Source organism: Plectropomus leopardus, chromosome 17, assembly GCF_026936395.1.
Source record: "Plectropomus leopardus strain MGB_pleo_1.0 chromosome 17, ASM2693639v1, whole genome shotgun sequence".
In the NCBI taxonomy this organism is placed as follows: domain Eukaryota; kingdom Metazoa; phylum Chordata; class Actinopteri; order Perciformes; family Serranidae; genus Plectropomus; species Plectropomus leopardus.
In genome coordinates this window covers 19,381,274-19,400,918 of record NC_142192.1, presented here as the reverse complement: position 1 = coordinate 19,400,918, position 19,645 = coordinate 19,381,274, and the positions used below count along the sequence as shown (strand labels likewise).

General features: G+C 39.4%; 1 protein-coding gene across 3 annotated transcripts in view; it reads right to left on the bottom strand.

Annotated features, from left to right (window-relative positions):
- Positions 1 to 1,232: 1,232 nt before the first annotated feature.
- nxph1 (neurexophilin 1) overlaps positions 1,233 to 19,645 on the bottom strand; it is a 68,916-nt gene continuing 50,503 nt past the window's right edge. For 2 of the 3 annotated variants that reach the window (XM_088090577.1, XM_042506840.2), the window contains one exon: positions 1,233 to 3,220. In XM_088090577.1, coding sequence (XP_087946703.1) covers positions 2,465 to 3,127 — 663 coding nt within the window. In that variant the 5' untranslated portion in view covers positions 3,128 to 3,220 and the 3' untranslated portion in view covers positions 1,233 to 2,464. The remainder of the gene's footprint in view (positions 3,221 to 19,645) is intronic. The other variant, XR_015779494.1, reaches the window with a different exon arrangement.

Below are 19,645 nucleotides of genomic sequence, written 5' to 3'. Positions count from 1 at the left end.
TAAAATAATTTAGAAAATAACACTGCGAGCAGCCTGGGGTATGTTCAGAGTACATGAATGCATTCTCTTGCTGAACTGAGAACACTACAGTGGAGTAAAGCTTATTTGGGTATAAAAAAAAGGAAACAAATTATGTGACCACAAAATCAGTCTCCAAATCATTGTCTATGGAGCAGTTCCAGACTTTATATTTGATGACATCACAAGTTTGAGACTTACGTCTCTTGTTTATGTCTTTAAGGAAGAGTAACTGATGTCCACAAATATTGGTTGAACTCTTCTAGGCCATCGAAATAACATATTGATTTTTTTTCATTTAAGTCGTGTTGTGAGTTGTGCGTACTATTATGCACTGTCTGCACTATTGGCGTACAAGCTTGATACCAAAAGCCACTTTCTCATTCACCTGGAACGCAGCTGGACAGCATCAGATGAGAATGCCACGGGACAGAACCGGTGGCGTTGTTATGATATTCTGTGGATGGCCGGATGGCACCACACGATACGCATACGGGCAGTGTCACTTGAGAGTGCAGTGTCATCGCACCATGTGCATTTGTTGACATCATGGCAACAGCATCCCGCAACATAAACAGCTGATGCAGATGGATACCTAAAACGTCATAAGTGGACATGGAAGGTCACTGACAAAGCGGCACCATTTGACAAGTTGAGATGATAACGTGTTGGCACTGCAAATGTGGAGCGTGTTTTTCCTTGATCATTATGCCAATGTTTGATTTATATATATATATATATATTCACCATTTTTTATTCAAGTTACTTCCTATGTATTTAGTGTCTTAAAACTAGCATAGAACACCTTTAAGATGTGGTTGATTTTATTTTAAAAGTACTGCTCATGGCATGAGACCCCCAGATTGTCCTAGAACATTTTGCTCATTGGATGATAGGGATATAAAATCACTGCATTGATTTGTGTGGTCGGAGATTTGCAGCCAACTGGTGACTTATTAGAACAAAATGGACTTGTAGTCCTTACACATAAAATAACATATCCATCCAATAACCATCCAAAACAAAGTACACAGTGCAGTAAATTTTTCATGCTGCTTGATTCTTCTATCAAGCCTCTCGGTAAGTGGCTAGCGTGTTGTCGCACACTGTCCTTCAAACAGCTGATAGGTGTAGTGACACGTCATCAGATGTCAGTGAGTCATTATTGACCCATTATTACAATGAGACTCAGAAAGAACTCACACATACTAACATTCAATTGATAAAATTTACTGTATTCTTTAATTCATATGTACATCTCCAACCCTCAACTTCCCCCAAAAAAAGAAAATTTCAATGAATACTGTTAATATATTTCGTCAGTTTTACAGCTTCTGTACAGGATTGCTGTTTTCAAGAAATTCACATCTAGGGCAGCAACATCATTTTCTTTGTTAGAGGAACCAAGAACGAGCATAAATGGAGTGAACAAGAGGACTTAGCGGGGAGGGGGTAAACACACAGCTCATGGGGGGCATGTACAGAAGCAGCGCAATTGGGATAAACTATGTACAATACAAACCATTCATACAAATTAGGCTCTAAGATATAGAATCCAATACATTACATTTGATATATTAAGTGACAATGAGCAAGCCCCATCCCCCACGAACAAGCTACTGATCAATCAATCAGGTAATTAGACATTCAGTCAGCTGAGAATGAACCAATTGCCCAACAAAGTCAACAGCTGTACGAGCTGGAAGGCTGACCGCAGCTGAAGACTGACAGTGTTACAGTATCTGAGCGCATTATTTTCTCTCCTGACTGAAAGGGAGGCACCTGCTCAGATCCATCTCACCCCTACATGGGTAAGACCACCTTACATTTCTAAACGTGTCAGACTCACATTTAAATCTTCACTGTCCTCTTCAGCTGCCTTGCAGGTTTTGTAAAAACGTCTGAGGATTTATTTTTTTATTCTTTTGAAATGAGGAGTTAATTTTGTTTTCCAGTTATGCAGGATAAACTGCAGAGCATTAACAGCACAGCAGGGGCAAACAGTCCATAAGTTGTTGTCCAGAGAGTTAATGTGTTTTATATAAAATATGTTAAAAGAAGAAGTAATTGACATCTCATTTGAAAATAAGTGTAAACTAAACATAGAGCAAATGAAAAAAGGAAGGAACTTAATAATGATATCCCAAAATGACAAATAAGCCCTCCTATCTACACATGGTTCAGCAGAGACAAACATAATTCAGGAACAAAATTCTAATAATTAATGATCGTGGTCATTTTAAGCATATTACAGTCCTACATATCACCAGTTAAAATTAACTGCTCTCTCTGCAAAATTCAAAACATTGAATCGGGAAATCAGTTGGGATGATTGACACTCTGGTATTCAGGGACAGTACAGCTAACATACACATTTCTCTGGGATGGTAGAAGCCCCAGTCTGTGCTCCACTAGTCCACTTTCTGGATCTGAGTGTATGGGAACATCAGCCAGAAGGGAAGTAGGGAGTGTCACTGTGGTAGTTATAGTCTGGGCACACTTTCTGCACCAGTTTGTAGTCGGTGCTGTAGAAGGAAATGAAGATGCAGATGACTTTGAAAGGTTTGGAACAGAGCCAGGAGACGTGGCTCTGGGTTTGCTCCTGGTAGCAGGTCTTGGACGGGTCGAAGTTGCAGAGTGTGTTCTTGGCGCCCTTCTCCACCTTCTCGTACTCTATGCGGCAGTTGAAGGACTTTGAGTCCTTGGCGTCAATTACAGATTGCTGCGCCGCCACGTCGAACTCCACTATCTTGGTTGGAGGGACCAAGCTGACGGACACGTTGCCCTGGCCTGTGGAGTTGTGGCGGAAGTAGACACTGAAAGTGCCATTGCCATGATCCACAATCTTCCCGGTGATTAGCAGGTTGAGTTTGACCGTTTTGATGTTAGAGTGGAAGTCCCCCCAGCCGAACATCTTCTTGAACTTCCCCGTCTTAACCATTGGCCGCCGTTTAGCCCGCGGCCGCGAGTCCTGCAAGTCCGTGGTGTTCCTCAGCCAGTCCCACAGGTCCTGCTCAGAGTAGGGCTCTGGAGTGTCATAGCGAAGGTCCAAGGCTGTGCTGTTCTCTTTGCCATGTAGAGTCTGTGACAGCAGCCTACTGATGGACATATCCTTACTGCTTTCTGTCCATATATGCTTTAGTGTGGATTTGGGGCTTCCCGACTTGACAATGTCCGACTTTGAGGCGTGGGCACTTGTAACCTGGGAAAGAGAGAAAAAAACAAATGGTTGGCTACATGTTCCTTTAACTCTCCTTTTTGCTTTGTTTTACTTGTTAGGCTGCCACGACTTACAACTTTAACATTTCTATTAGGTTCCTTTGTAAACAGTTCAGTGTTGTATTCAATATTTCTCATTGTGTGTGTCCTTGAGGCCTAACAAATGTGTTGAATGAATGTCTTCTGACAAAACTGTTGCAAAACCGTGATTGATAGCTCACAGATTCAACACAATCTCACTCCCAACTCCTAAAATACTGACACTTGGCCAGGGCCTGACACATCAATCCACGACACCCCAGTACCCCTCAAGTGTCATTTTTGAAAGCTAAGGGATGGCGTGACAACAAACTTCAGGCAACAAAACTATTTATCTATATTTAGGCAACAAATGGTTAGGTTTCGGTGTCATGTTTGTAATGAACATGTTCATTACAAACATGACATCATGTGACATACATCACATGACATATGTCACATGCATTACGGGACATGCTTCACTATTGTAGAATGCAACACTCATAATTTAAAAAAAAAAAAAAAAAACTCAATTGACTTTTGGTTTCACACAGGACAGGAAAAGCAGTCTCCCTGGTGAAAGTCCAGAATCTGTTTGATTCATCCATGTCCCCTCCAGTCTGCCCTATGGAGACTTCCTTGCTCTTTATACTATTGCAGTTCCTCAGAGCTTCAAAGAAATGCCCTGGTGCATCTCATACAATCACTTAAGGGGGGCCTCGGTGTCTGACGCTGAGGGCCACTTACCAAAAGTCTCTGTTTGACAGGTGGGAGTGAAATCGGGTTCAGGGTTTTGTCAACAGGACAGCAAAAATGTTAAATTCATGGATTCATAGGAAAATTCCAAGGAAATTAAAATGGGAATATTTTGTTTTTGGAAAGTTTGTCACCAAATGTGCATCAGCTGAGTAGAGTATAAATTGTTGAAATGTTTATTCTGTCACAAGCATTATTCTGTAGGTGTTAGATGAATACAATAGACAGACATGAAGATTGACTCTTTTACACATTTCTGGTGGTCAAACACTCTACAGAGCAGCTTTAATTCTCAGAACAGCTCTTCCACCCTTCAACCTGTGCAAAAGTCTAATATAAAAACCACGTGTGAAAACACCTATGGGGGTGTATAGGGTTTTCTTAAAAGACACTCCTTGAATTAGTTATACGGAACAATAACCAGTAGGCGATCTGTGGGGGCACAAGGAGGATCCGCTGTGTTTGCAAAAAGACAAAAATGTATTCTCCTTGTTAACCTGCCAACCCTCTCAATCCTACGGGTCCAGATCTAGACACCATCCAATCCAGACCCAGACCGATACAAGAAAATTATTGAGAATTATGGAACAAATCACCAACTGCTAATCTAATCCCTAAATTTTCTAAATGCTCATTGCTTACATCAAGTCAAGTCAACAATGTTCATAGGTAAAAATATTATTTTAAAAAAAAGGCTTACATGCTGGTTTTCTATTGAGTAAATCACATTTCCAGTGCAACTACTTTCCTCTTCCAGTACCTCTTGTATATAATATTGAAGGATTCTGTGGAATTGCTGGGTGGCGGGTGGGAGGGAGTTCCTAGTTTAAGTCCTGAGCTCCTGCCAATACAAGAACGTGCTTCTATATTGGATAAAATGATGCGTCATGAGATATTACTTATCTATATCATCTATATCATTCAGGAAATATTGACTTTCACATTCAAGCATGCCGTTTTCCACAAAATTGACCAATCAAATGTATTCAGTCGGGAGTTAGAGAGATCAATCGTTGCTGCAAGCTTCAATTTCAAATCATGATAGCAGACAGCTCCAAATTGGGAATTATAGTGAAGCAAGCTGAGCGAGAAAAAAGAATACCGCAATCAGAGTAAAACATATTGCTCCCATCTCCTCCCTCTGCCAAATAGAGGGAGTATCCACTGGTTCACACAGATAAATGCAGTGGCCGTTCGGAGGGTAAAGAGCGGACTATTAACTAAAGAGTGCTCCTTGAATTGATGATTGATGAACCCAAGGGCTTTCACTATTTAGCGCCGATGAGTGGAATTAGGCTCATACAGGCCCCAGTGGAGGTATGTGACATTGATTGCCTGATTTCTACTGTATGACGTGACAGCAGATCTGTCTTGCAGAGGTTTTTGCATTTTGCGGGCTGCCCCAAGGATCGATGCTTGGAAAATAAGGTTTCGCTACCAATCAGTTTGAAGTGAATTGCCTCACAGAGCATCTCTCAACACCACAGGGACATACAGAAAGCTTTACACATACTGTTACAAGGAGAATATACCTGTACTGTAAAGGATGTCACAAACTGGGCCACATAACATAAATCATAATACAGTTCTGATAAGACTATAGAATACATTTGATAACAGAGATTATGTTGAAATACTTCTTATCTTGGTCAAAACTGTAATTGCAATTGCTGGACTTAAAAGAATGGAGGAACTTTCTTTTAAAATAATTGTATATATATATATATGTGTGTGTGTGTGTGTGTGTGTGTGTGTGTGTGTGTGTGTCTTTTCTCTCTGTTTGAGCTTTTGCTTTATTAAGTGAAAGTGGCCTCAAGCTGTTGTTACAACATGACTGACCAAAACACAAAATAAATAATACTGAAAAATTGAGGCACATGTGCTACTAAAAGCCATGATATAGTGGCATTGATCTAGGCATGGCCATATCGGTGTGTCTGTTTGCTTGGTTTGTCAGCTGGTCCACCACTTTGGTCCAAACTAAAGTATCTCTGAAACTACTGGATGGATTGCTATGAAGTTATGCATGTTTCCCTGATGACGAATGCCCAGACAAGTGATCCATTGACTTTTCTTCTTATACTTTGAAGGTGGTTCAGAGCAAAATATCTTAACAACTCGTAGATGGATTGCATGAAAATAGTGCAGATGTTCATGTTCACCTGGACATCATCCTCACATGATGAATCATAGGATTTCTGTTTGTCCAGTGTTTGGTTTTATGAACAATTGCCTGCAAAACTAATGACACCAGCTGTTGTTGCTGTAAATTATGTCAGCTGTTGTTTGTATTTAGTGTTTATTAGCAAATGTTGGCATGTTGACACACTAAACTAAGAGGGCAAACATTAACATTAACATTGTCATGTTAATGGTAACACTGGCATTCCTCTTAATTAATGTAGCTTCAACTAAGATCTAGAATCGATTTTTTCCCGTCCCTAATCATCATCAGTGAAGAGCACTGCTGCAACAATGACAAGTAAGCAAGAGCCACAGAGAGTGAGCAGCTCTGTTTGAACAGCCAGAGTGTGGGAATGACCACTGGATCTACAGAGTAGAGTCAGTGTGGTAAATAGTGTCTTTCCAGCTTACGAAATGACAGCAGAGAAAAGCACTTCTAACCATGGTTACTGTACACATCAAAGATGGCGACAGCTGTAGCCTCAGTGAATAAAGAGTTACTTTGCAAAACTGTGACATTCAAAGGGAATGCTTTACATTCAAAGTGTGCACTAAGCACAGACTGTTAAATATAAACCAGTCTCCCCCAGGAGAGTGTATTCTACATTAGACATGACTAAAATCAAAAGGGAGGAAACAAACAGAAGCCAACTGAAGTTAACGGCCCACTCAGCGGAGCTGAAGAGGGTCTCAGGGGATCTATCTTTAGCCTGAAGGGTTAAACTCAGAGAGCACTTGGCTGTGTGTGGCAGATACACTCAGCAATCATTTCCTATTCAAACAGGTGAGGTGGCCTTCGCATACTGAAGAATATCCCAGCACGATGGAGGGTGAGGATTACATTGGAATGGATTTATGATAATGTGCCTTCTTATGAAGAGGATCTGGTAAAGTCCCTTTTCTCACAATACATTCAATAGAATTTATTAAAAAATGAACATAAAAACAGAAGACAAAGCGCTTCAGATTCAGTTGCTTTGAGGGGAATCTTCTTTTTTCCACATCCTTTAATCCTCATAGAAATGCAGTCCTTGCGCATGCAGCCGAGTCAGCTCTAGTAAACAACTTAAAAACTATGATACAGGCCTGTAGTACAGCAGAACCGGACCTTATTTAATTTCAGTTTAACAAGGAGTGGAAGCTCAAATACTTTCACAATTAATCTTCTGAGAAATAAGTAGGGTAGATATTTAACATGAAATTAAATGCTCTTATATGAATGACTGAATATTTTGTTTTGGTTATATGCATCATGTGAAATAAAGATTATTTCGCATAATTTTTCTCTGTCAATAACCGAAAAAGGAATAGCCTGAAGACCAAGGCTTATTTTTGCCTAATTTATATCAACCTCAGCCAAGAATAACAGCAATACTAAAGAAATAAAATGAATTAATCAATTCAGTTATAATTAATTATATTCTAAATTATTATTCTCATTTATTCAACAGAGAGCAACACAATTTCAACTCAGCACTGACTCCATCCAATAATATGACTCCCAAAAGTGAAATACATCTATATTTTACATTTGTTCTCACTTTAAATGTTTCCAAAATAAATTAAATTTCCCTTCTCTCAAAAAACAAACAAACAGGAAAGGAATACAGAAAGGGACAACTCAAAAAAGTATTACCAATGTTTTTAAATTCACATATTCCACAAATTTAAGGTGTAGGATCCTATAAAAATATTATTAGTAGATTCATGATCAGTTTTATTTATTATCCTGAAGTTTATTTATAGGCTCTAGATTTGTTTTTATACAAGAAGGTATAATGAACTGTGGGCCATTACTGGGTAACAAATGCCAGCCTAGATCCCCTTTGGTGCTTAGCATATTGTATTGTGTAAGATGCATAAGCCACTTTAGAGCCTTTGCACTTTCAGTTTTTAGTTTGGCTCTATTGATGTAAGCTACCAAACAAATTTTGCCTCGATTAGCCAATCAGCATCACAGGTGGGACTAGCACTGTCATCAGACTTTGTTGAGAAGTGAACCAATGAGGAGCAACAACAACAAAAGCAGAACTACAGACAAGCTAGATGCTGAGTTCTTCATCGACATGTCTTCTCAGTATCGTCCAGTCTCATAGTTTGTTTTGCTGTACTCCACTCTTCCAAATCCTTGCAAAACAGTTGCCAGTTACATGCTTCCACCTCCCTGGTGGTTATGTTGTGCATTGCATATGATTTTGACCGTTTTTCCTCTCAGGTGGAGCTGCTTACCCTAATTAAAGGAAACCTTTAAAAAGGGGAGCAGGGATTTCTGCTCTCTTTCATCCTCCAGCCTGCCAGCAGCAGCAGCAGCAGCAGCAGTGTGGTGACTAGTATGATTTAGATATCAGTCTTTGTTGACTTCTGTTTTTTGGTGTGACTGGTGGTCATGTTTACAAGACTTTCTTTCTGTTAGGTTTAGTTGTTTTTGTGTTGTGGGTTAATGGGAAGAGCCCAGATCCTATGAGCCTTTGTGAGTTAGTCTGGGTTTCTTCCCTTCTTTTTACTCTTTGGCCAGCCCACCAATCTTTTGTTTGTCGCCTTTTTGGATACATTTGCTTTGTTTTCACTCTGCTTGTTTATTCAATAAATTGAATGTTGATTTTTTTGATCCTGACTCTTTGATTATTTTAGACCTCTTTGTCATGATCCAGACTTTTGATCATAACATTGCTATTGCAATGCATCATTTAAAATTATGTTAGATTCAGGCAGATATACGGGTCTATACTCATGATTAGGGAAAATGATATTCCCTTCCCCTACGCAAATCAGTTTAGTTAACAATGTGTTTGTCTTTTTTAGCTGAACGCTATTACTTAAGCAAACATTACTGAAAAAGAAGTAAATGATGCATTTATTTGGGACTATTTTCAATCCGGCATTAGTAACATTTGGTGCTATTTACAGTCGCAGGACAATGTTTTTTAGCCTGATCATTTTTTTGCTAGTCTGACATTTTATTCATACTTCCTGACTTTCTCCATTCTCACTCCCGCCCACAAAGCTCTGATTGGTTGATTCTTTTGCCCGTCACTAGGAATAGCCTGGACAAATACAAAGACAGACATGTCTGTAATCATGCTGGGTGTACGAAGGATGGACAAAAGCTAAACTATAGTGTGTGTAGTAATAAAGGACATGTCACTTAGTGCAACAGCGTCCCTAATTGATGTGTTTGTTTGTACGACAATGAAGCTCGATGGCACATAGAGAGAAGATATATCAGGCTTTGATATGCACACAATTCTTGTTTTATACATTGATTGCTGGATCACATGGGACAACATGAAAACCCAGATTCATCTAGCTATTAACATGTTGCTCAACCACAATACAGTTGTTCAGATTTCAATCAGTTTTAAAGAGGAAATTGAAGCTTTTCAAAGTCCATACAGCAGATAAAACATTCTCTCAATTACTTTTCTGGAATAGCCATTCTGGTTTTGCACATATAGTGAATCAGACCAATGATTTACCACTTAGTATCTACAGATATTGATATTTTAAAAATATTGCACTATTGAAGAACTAAAGTGTCTTTAACCCAACTAATTGCAGTAATGCCATAAGACTGTCGCTGTGCAGTCTGTGGCTGTTTATCTGTACTCATTGTTTGTCTTGTCCAGTGGGTGGGCTCTATGTGGTGCATACAGACATGTTTATCTGTGCAGTTCTCAGGCTCAGGCATCATCCAGCATGTTTTGGGCTGAGGGCCAGTGGGTTTGCTGGATCCCGGAGCTGCCAGCTGTAGTGTGCTGACCTGAGGGAACGGTACATCTGGTAAACATGGCCGGCACCGTGGCCAGCACAGGCCTTGCAGATACCTGACTAACGGCCAGACAGCCAGTTGGTTGCCCTCAGGCAAGGAGGACTGCTGGGCAAGGCAAGCAGCACCTTCTCTGTCTGCACCATTCAGTCCAGACGTGAATTCTTTACTGAAGTCTCTGTGCATGGCGTGGAGCACTTTTTAAAGTTTTATATAGTGTTTGGGGTGATTTGTGCCTCTCATGCAATTTTCATTGTTACATCCAAGAGCAAAGTCAAAGAAATAAGCCAATATTTTCATCAGCTTTGTAGTAAAAAACTTGGATTTATACACCTGAAAACTTGGAAACCAAAAAATAACTGATTACTCGCTTGATTGGAGTCTTTGTTTGGTTAAATGAGTACAGACATACCCTGTGAAATAAATTAAAGGACCACAACGCATTCTCACACCCAGCTTGTCAAATACTGACACCTGGTCTGTGGCCTTATACATCAGACTATGATGCTCTAATTACCCCTCTAGTGTTCGGGATCCTCGGGGATGGCATGTCAATTTGCTAGCTAGGTTTACCTCCTTAGGTTTGGGTGATAAATGTACATTGTTGAGTTGGGCATACACATTTGGCTTAAAATAAGTATGTTTGTTATTATTGACGTAACCTGATGTAAGGTAATATATGTCACTAGCGTAGTATGCTAGACACACTAGCATACTTTACTAATTTGTCCTTAAAATGACTTGTCTGACTTTTGGTTTTATGCAAGACACATACAGCAGTCTCTTGGGTGAAAGTTCTAAGTTTGTTGGCCCATCCACATGCCCCACTTTCAGTTTCTCGCTCTTTATGCTACAGCAGCTGCTCAGAAAGTCAAAACATGGTGCTACTCAGGACATCTGGAGGCTACAGATGCTTTGGTGTGTTGCCTAGGGCTACTGCTCAAGTGTTAGTGTTTGACTCATTGGGAATGAGACAGGTTGTGAACCACTAAACTGTTTTTTTTTTTCACATCAGTTTACTGATATGGAATAAAACGCAACTGTTGTAAAATGTCTTCTGTGGCCCTATGGTGGATCTTTGTCAAGTCTGAGGAAAAAAAATTGATGACAACATCTTGGCTTGAGTTTGGAGACAGTTTGCATGGAAAACCTGTGTTACAAACAGTTTGGAAAGTTTAGATGACATGGGTGTTTAGCAGGCAGGAGGGTTTATTGAAAAGGTTCTGCTGACAATTGGATCCAACCCATACTATGGAAAAGTCATATAAAAAGAAGAGTATATATTCTGGAAGTGGCAGGACAAACAACTGTTTAAGGATTATGATCATGTCTTCAAAAACCTGGGTTGTTCTTTGAATTGTAATTGAATTAAACTGTATCAGAATTTTGCCTCAATTTATATGTTTTTATTTCTGCAAGTCAATGATATCATTAGTACAAATGTAGAAAATTATTAAGTGTTTATAGCACAACCTGAGGCTGGTTAGTGAGTAAGTGTTTGTGTGACTAAAATGCATTTAGTGAGAAAAGGAATTTACTTAAGCACTTAAGCACAGCTGATATATATGCATATTGTGTGGGTACAAATGAATCTATCCACCACAAAAGCCCAGAGAGCATGGACATCCTGAACTATCCTGAAGCAGAGGCAGCAAGCAGGGTCAGTCGAAGACTTTAAGATTCAGTTTACAAACCCAAATTTGAATGACCAACCAGAAAAGAGGGCAACCATGGACACCCTTCTTGTAGAAGGAAGCAGTTCAGGCTCAAGAGATATTGTTTTTTTTTTCTTTTTAATTTACTCGAATTTCAACATCTATGACAAATAGATCACTATAACTGGACAATGTCATAAAAGACACAAATAGCTTATGGAAACGTGCAAAGTAGATCAATGTGACAAGATCCGATTTTTTTCACTGGGATTTCTACAGGAGACAATGACGACACAGAGCAAACCATACAGGATTTTATGTACCAGCAAAATATTCTTGATGAAGGTCCAGAGGGACCAAAATGTTCCTATAACTAATAAAATGTCATGCTGAGCAAGAGCAGTGTGCTGGATCTTCTTTTCTCAACACTCATGTGCCAGCAATTTCAATAAACCCAGGAATCAGTACAAGACATTTAGTAGTAGGGGAAGAACAAGACTGAATAAGACATTGCCAGCTTTGAACATTTTAAACAACAGAAGCTAGTGAAGACTCAGGGCAAGGCTCTAAGGGTATAAATGTTTGGATAAATGGTCATTTCCCAGTGGAGATTGATGAGAGGTGGCAAAATTCCCATCCTTAGAGAGTATGGGATCAAAAACCATATTTTTTTCTTAGTTGTGGACAAGTTATACATTGATGAGAAGTTGTGCAACGATTCAGAGATCACTCCGTGACAGATTTTAAGTTGAAATGCCTAGCCTGTTTGTTTTATCTCTTAAAAAGAAACTATACACTCTCAGCCATTTAATTTAACATGACCTCACACTGACTCTATTAATTTACACTTGTCAAAGAAAGGTTTACATATCCCTCATGTGAACGTGAACAGCTTGGTAAATAAGGAGGATGAGATGTTTTATGCTGTCCAGAAGAATAATCTGCATTTGTGGGCTTGTACTGACAGTCAATTGACCAAGCCATAAAATATGGATGAATAGATCTTTTAAGGAGGAGGAGGGCAGAAGAGAAAGTGTAACTTTAATTAAATTTAGGAGCATCTGCTGTTCGATGTGTGGGTTGATTCATGTGTAAATGGTCTAGAGACCCTGTGGACTCAAATTCACCTTCTTTTCCGAATCCTAGTATTAATTGGATGCATTTATAGGCCCTCCAAATCAAAACCATTAGCTATACCTTGAGAAAATAGCTGAGAGCATTGATCCTGCTTTTGATAAAAGGACAAAATTAGTTTTGCTTGGGTTTTATACTATTGACGGAAATAGGGATGGTGAACAAAGAGGTTCCATGTTCACAACACTTCATCCCAGTTATTGGTTGTATTTTACTATGAACCAAGATAGCTTCAACTTTAGCATTAGCTGCCTTCTCCAGTTAGTTAGTATAACCATTAGCACAATCCTTAGCACATCTGTTAAGGATAAATATTCCAGAGAACAGGAATAATTTTTTATCATCTCTTATCGTGCCTACTTTAAGTTGATCATACCATATTGGGTACGGCTTTATTCTGCAGATGCTCAGTTTAAAACAAATTGAAACTTTTCTTTGAAAAACAATGTGATTTGTTGATCAATTGTGGCCCCTGCCAGTTTGCTTAGAAGAATGTAGAGTCAGCAGTCAAGGACGGTATAAAACAGTCAATAAATCAGTTTCTTTTTTTTTTTAAATTTGAATCCCTGCAACCGCAACAGATGCTTGAGCATACATTGATAAATGTGCACAAAAAATATTAGGCTGATTGATCCAGTAATACTGCAAGATTAGCTGTGGGAACACATACACACACACACACACACACACACACACACACACACACACACACACACACACACACACACACAGTAGGGTCCCTTTCAGGCTTACTTCTGGCAGAGACTGAGAGTTGTTTTCCATTGTAACTTCACCACACACTCATCTGTCCCTTTTTCTCTCCTATTCTTTTCAGATCACTTGAGCTTTTGACTTCAGCTCTATACCAGCTGGTATAAAATACTTTCAAGTTGTCCTATAAATGTCTCAGCTGTTTCCAGTCACGGGTGTCGACCCGTAAATGTGCCACAGGATGTGTGACAGTGTGTGTGCATGTGTGTGATGTAAGCTGTCTGATATCAAACGTACTCTCTGAGCAACTAGATGCCTCCACTGACAAAAGCATCTTTAATACAAACCCAGGTAGATGCTGTGGATACACACTGTAAGGTGCAAAGAGAAACAGGGATTCAAAAGTGAGAACTAGATGCTGGAAATAACATGACTGTGTATAATTATATACATTTGTAATTCAGTCCCTACTTCTCAGCAGGCATTGTTCATCAAACACATTATACATAGGAATTTCTTTGGCATCACAGGATGTCAATGTGTACCATTTATTTCAAAGACAAACTATGAAGCTGCATGTATTTTATGTGTGTGTTGGAGAGTTTTTCCCTAGATAGATCAGCTAAACAGCAGGTGTTCAGTACAGCATTGTGTAAATGCTTTCATGGACTGGCTACAGGCTCCTAATCAATCACTTACAGCGATCAACAAAAAAAGTGATTTTAACAAGCATGTTTATGAATGCTGGAAATTATTATGCCAAAAAAAAGGATATTTGTCTCTTAAATCTGGGTTCACAGCATGATGTCAAGTAAACGAAGTGAAGGCATATCACTGATGTATAAGTTGAATATTCATCTTTTTTTCACACTTTTTTTCACAATTGTGCTGTGGCAGAAAGCAGCCAGGTCAAGATACTGCATGCGCAAACAGCCTGGCTTCTTGAGTCTGCAGCAGCAATTAGGAGGGGGCATCAAAAGGTTTTTTTTTTAAATTGTCAAACTTATAGTTTTCAGCTCCTACTGTCACCCTTAAGAAATTTCACACAGCTCCCTCTGGAACCAGGAAAGTATTTATAGCTACAACTTTGTTCACATATGTGGTAGGACCTAAAAACACACTTAATGTGTAAAATTGGAGTCCCCCTTTAATTTGGCTGGACATAAAAGTTCCCCTCCAGGAACATTTAAAAGTATCTAAAAATATTCTGCTGTGATTAATTTGGTTTTCTGATATTAAAATAAGAACTCTGTGAGGAGACTGGAAGCACATCTAGCTTTCTGAATTCTGAATTTGGCTTCTTCCTCGCTCACTACCATTGCTTGCGCTAGGTTGACCTGTGAAAGAGCACTGCACATCAATATGACTTGCATTATAGGAAACATAGCAGAGATTCAGCCATATGTGTTTGAGCCTCGGTCAGACCCAGACTCAAATGAGTAGTCCGTTGTGCACCAAAACTGGCAACAATCAGTCGAGTCAGAGGTAGTCCACTCCACGCTACTTGCACAACTAGACATGATTGGGAATGTGGGCTGTTACTACAGTATTTTAGTGCTTTGTTTTGATCAATTCCTTTGTATGTGACTTTAAAATTAAGCTAGGTGATAAAATGGAGAGAAAGTAAGCCTACTAATGAGGTACATTAAAATGCGAGGAGCATGCATAAACATGCATCTACTCACGGATGAGGAGCTAATACTCATGACAGCATGAGATGTAAACTTTAATGTCACTCTTCTCAGCTGAGCTGTAACATTAACTAGCCCAGTGGTGCTAAGTGAGCTAGTAGATGCACACTTCCTTCTGTACAGTTGGTAGATGAAGTTCAGTGGAAAGAAAATAGTTCCTACATGAAACTGCTCAAAACCAGACCTGTGCATTAATGTGACTAAAAAAGTCCCTTGTAAATAATGGCCCCAAAAAACATTTCTCTATAGACCACCATTATAAAAAAAGACATTAGTAAAACTGATGACAGGATAGATCAAACTGCAAAAGTTTAATATGTGTCAAACTTGTGTTATCTTAATTTAAATGTTATAGGACAAGGGGACAGGCTCAAGAAAACAGATTTTTTTAAGCATTCGTAAAACAGCTGAAAATAGGCTATGGACCCCTTTTTTGTTTGATGTGTACACAGCTTCGCAGCAGACAAGTATGCCTTACGCTGTGTGTGTAGTTTGTTTTTGGTGTGTCATGTTCGAATCCTGGCTGGAAAATAGATTAATAAACAAAAGAAAGTAGCGTGGAGGCCAGTGAAAACTATGAGGTGGTTATTTGTCTTATTATATTTCTTACTCATTCAGTCTCTCTTTTAAAATCGGTGCAGACTGATTTGGATTGATTCAAAGCGGGTGGCGATAGATGGTATTTTTTAGTGGCGCATCATTCCATTTCCCCAGTTAAAGGGCTAAAATTAGTTTGTTCACACTGGTGTTGTATTTCCAGCAATGCTTATCAGAGAAGGAGCCAATAAATAGCTGTGACTACTATAGAATCATTTGACAGTGGTGTGAATACCAATCGAAACCTTTCCCATTACATTAAAAACCAATATGTTAATGGGTTTTTTTTGCAGTAGAAAAGGGGTTAAAGGAAGACATGATCCCCCTTTGGCTTCCAAGCTGCCAAGTAAAACAGTTTTCTGTGACCCAGCACAACACTGGAACCAGTAACATACTGTTAAATCAAGCTCAAGACCATTCTTCAAGAACTCGTTATGCCTCATTTGGATCCAAGAAATATCATCCTCATAGATTTACCCCACGGTGCCCTAAACTGTGCTCTTTTTAGAAGCAATCCTGGAAGTTCTTTCATTTGTTCTTGTAATTAACTTGTCGCTTTCTGCTGAACACACAGGTATTATTGATGTGGCTGTGTTATTGCCAACAGCTGAAGACTGGGACAGTAAATCAAATCACAGCACTTGCATTGCAATCCATGTTGTATTGTGAGCGTTGCAATTTGCCTCAGTGAGGGAAATGGCCTGAGAGGGCAGATTGTATTATTTCATATTGGACACTCTGTAGTGGTTAGAAACAACAGATAACACAGGAACATACAACCACTAACCATATATTGTAAATTCTATGACAACCAAGAAGTCAACCAGTCCCAGTCAACCAGAATCACATCCCAGACAGTGGTTTCTAGAGAATGAGCAGGGCCGGCACCATCTCATTTACTTTTTTACTGCCCAGTAAGACAGAAGACAAAAGATCTGAGATGAGATGAGCTCCAGATTCACTGTCTCTTTTGAAAATTTCCAATCATCTTACTCATGCCGAGGGAGCTGCAAAGCAGAGCTGGAATAAAATGCAGGGCAAAGAATGAAGGCCTGAGCACAATGTGGTGAGTAAAAGAAGCCTTATGAAAGCTCCAGAGAATGAAAAGCGAAAGGGAGAAAGAGAAAGAGAGGAAAATTTGAGGACGTTAGCTTTACAATGGAGGAAGAGCAGGACTGAGGAGGATTGACCCTGAACATACGGACAATTAACCTTCAGTTCAGCGGAGTGTAAAGGAAAACTGAGCCCTCACTGGCTGTACACTGATAAGTGAACATACTATAAAGGCCTGTAAGGATGTTCATTTTACAGGGTAAGCCGTGAACATGTTTTCTAAGGTATCACCGTTTCCTGCTTTGGGAGTTACACAATAATTATTCACTTTGCAACTGTTTCTGTCGTTTGGCAATTCAGCTGGTGGCAATAAAATGTCAAAGTCAACAACACCCTTTAATTTAATAATCAAAATCCACTAATTCATTTCAAGAGCTAATTAAGGACTTTTCAACATAAATGGCTTTTTCAACAACATGTTTTAGCCCACAGTCAGAGTCTTTGTCTATTTGTCAAGTATGGCCTCACAAAGAGAGCAAGGAATTTGGCTCAGTGTGATTCACATAGCTTGTTTAGTACACATAGGACAACTGTTTTTTCTTCGTGTTTATACTGAATGCATTTCTCATTATTCATAATATGAGTGTTTTTTTACAGTCTGAACTAATAATACTCATAACCAATAATTTCAGATTTTTTTCTCTCGTGACAGCAGAGGGGATAAATAACCACACTGGGTTCAGTAGAGTGCTGGATGACCTGCTGTCTGTCACAAGAACTGTCCATTCTGGGTCCATGTAGTGTTAATGATGCTGGATGATATCACCAAAACTGATCAATCAGTGAGTCGGACAATTTGACTTCATGCTTACAGAGCTTGGCTTGTCTGTGATAAGTTAATGTAAACATAAAGCTGACAATAACAAAATGAACATGAGGCTACCATATAAGATGCCCCCTGCTCATCACATAACATTCACTCGAACACACAGCAATTTGGGGGTTCAGTATCTTGCCCCAGGACACTTTGGCATGTAGACTTCAGAGATCAAACCACAGACAATCCGATCAATAGACACCCGCTGTACCTCCTGAGCCACAGCCACCCTTAAGCAACCAAAGTCCCATTTATACTAGTCATTACAAGTGTTTTGTATCTTAAATTTAAAAAAAAAAGGTTAAATATAAGACATTTTCATCCAAGAACAACCAATAACTGTCAATTTGGATTGCAGGCCCCTGAAGTGAATCAAATTGAAGAAGTATCATGGCAGTCTTTGTGATATCAATAAATATCACACTGTTCTCCAAAGAATCAAAATAATACTGTATCAAAAGCCAAAAAAGCAGTGACACTTTCCGATTGTAAAGCTTAGCGAAGTTTCAGATGATGCAACACAGGAAAATTTCCCTTCTCTTTTCGTCCGAAGGAAAGCACTAATAAAGTGACTAGATATACAGTAGTGTATTCACTTAACAAAAGATTTAGTGTTATAACACATGCAGCCAATAGGCACAGGCACACAGAGAAAAGCAGAGTGAGAGCTGCTTGAAACGATTTTCTTTTTCACAGTCGTATCAATTTCTGTCAAATTTTACACCAGATTTGGTTCGGATCTGTGGTGGTGTATCAATGCACTCATCTAATTCTTGGTTTTCCAGTGTTTAAGTTAATGTTTACACCCCTAGTTTATTGTGTATGCCGCTGCACAGCAAACGGTGTATTCTAGTACTGTTCCTACTATTGCACTATATTAAGTAAATTGAATATAAGTGCCACTCGAGTCATTTCCAGGTGTCCAGAGTACGATTGTGGAGTGTGTTTGCATTAGAAAGATGTGTGGCTGCAAACAGCACTGAGCACTAAGGGAAGCTGCAAAACAAGTCTCTGAACAACAACACAAAAATCTTTAAAGATAGGCTGCCCAAATAAATTCTACACGTGGGAAAGACTTTTGTGGTTAACACAGATTACAAAGTATCCTCTGATGTGTTTTCTGCTCAGCTACATTGAGCAGCACATTCAGACATGACCAAAGCATTCAGAGGCTGCTCCCGGTCCCTGTGTCCACATCTCATAAAGTGTTCCTCGGAGAGAATAAACCATGAAACACAGCCGCTAACAGCTATCAACACCCACACCACACAATATGAGATAAACCAGTGGTGCTTGGCGCCACACTGCTGCTAAGTGCTGCTGAAATATCACGGTTTGCCCATGTACTAGAGCTGCCTAATGGTCATGTAAGCACTGTTAGACACATCATTAGAGCTGACTTTCTTGCTCTGTGTGAGTGCAAATGTGCAGACTGTATGTGTGTGTGTGTGTGTGTGTGTGAGTGTGAGTGTGAGTGAGAGAGAGAGAGAGAGAGAGAGAGAGAGAGAGAGAGAGAGAGAGACTGTGTGTGTGTTTAAATCTTAGCTGTCCTTGCTCTCTTTTTTTTCTCCAGCAGGTGCAGATATTCAGCTCATATGCATATTGACTCAGCAGTAAAACCATACAGTGATTTCCACTAAAATGAGGCTGATATTTTTAGAATTTTATTAATGAGACCAAATGTCTAAAGCACTACTTGCACCCCTAAATTACACAGTGTTGACTTTATTACACTTTTATAGTGCTGAACTGAACAAATTTAGTGATTATTCTAAGAGCCTTCCAAATGACTGGACTAAAAATGATTTTTTTTTTCCTCTGGGGAAAAAGGAAAGACCATGGAGTCATTTAGATGAAAATAAAGTCATCCTCTGGAGAGCATGAATGCAAATTTTATGAACATATGCCCATAAAGTTTTGGGATATGCTGTGTGCAAAAGGACGCTAGAGGAAAACGTTATGGAGA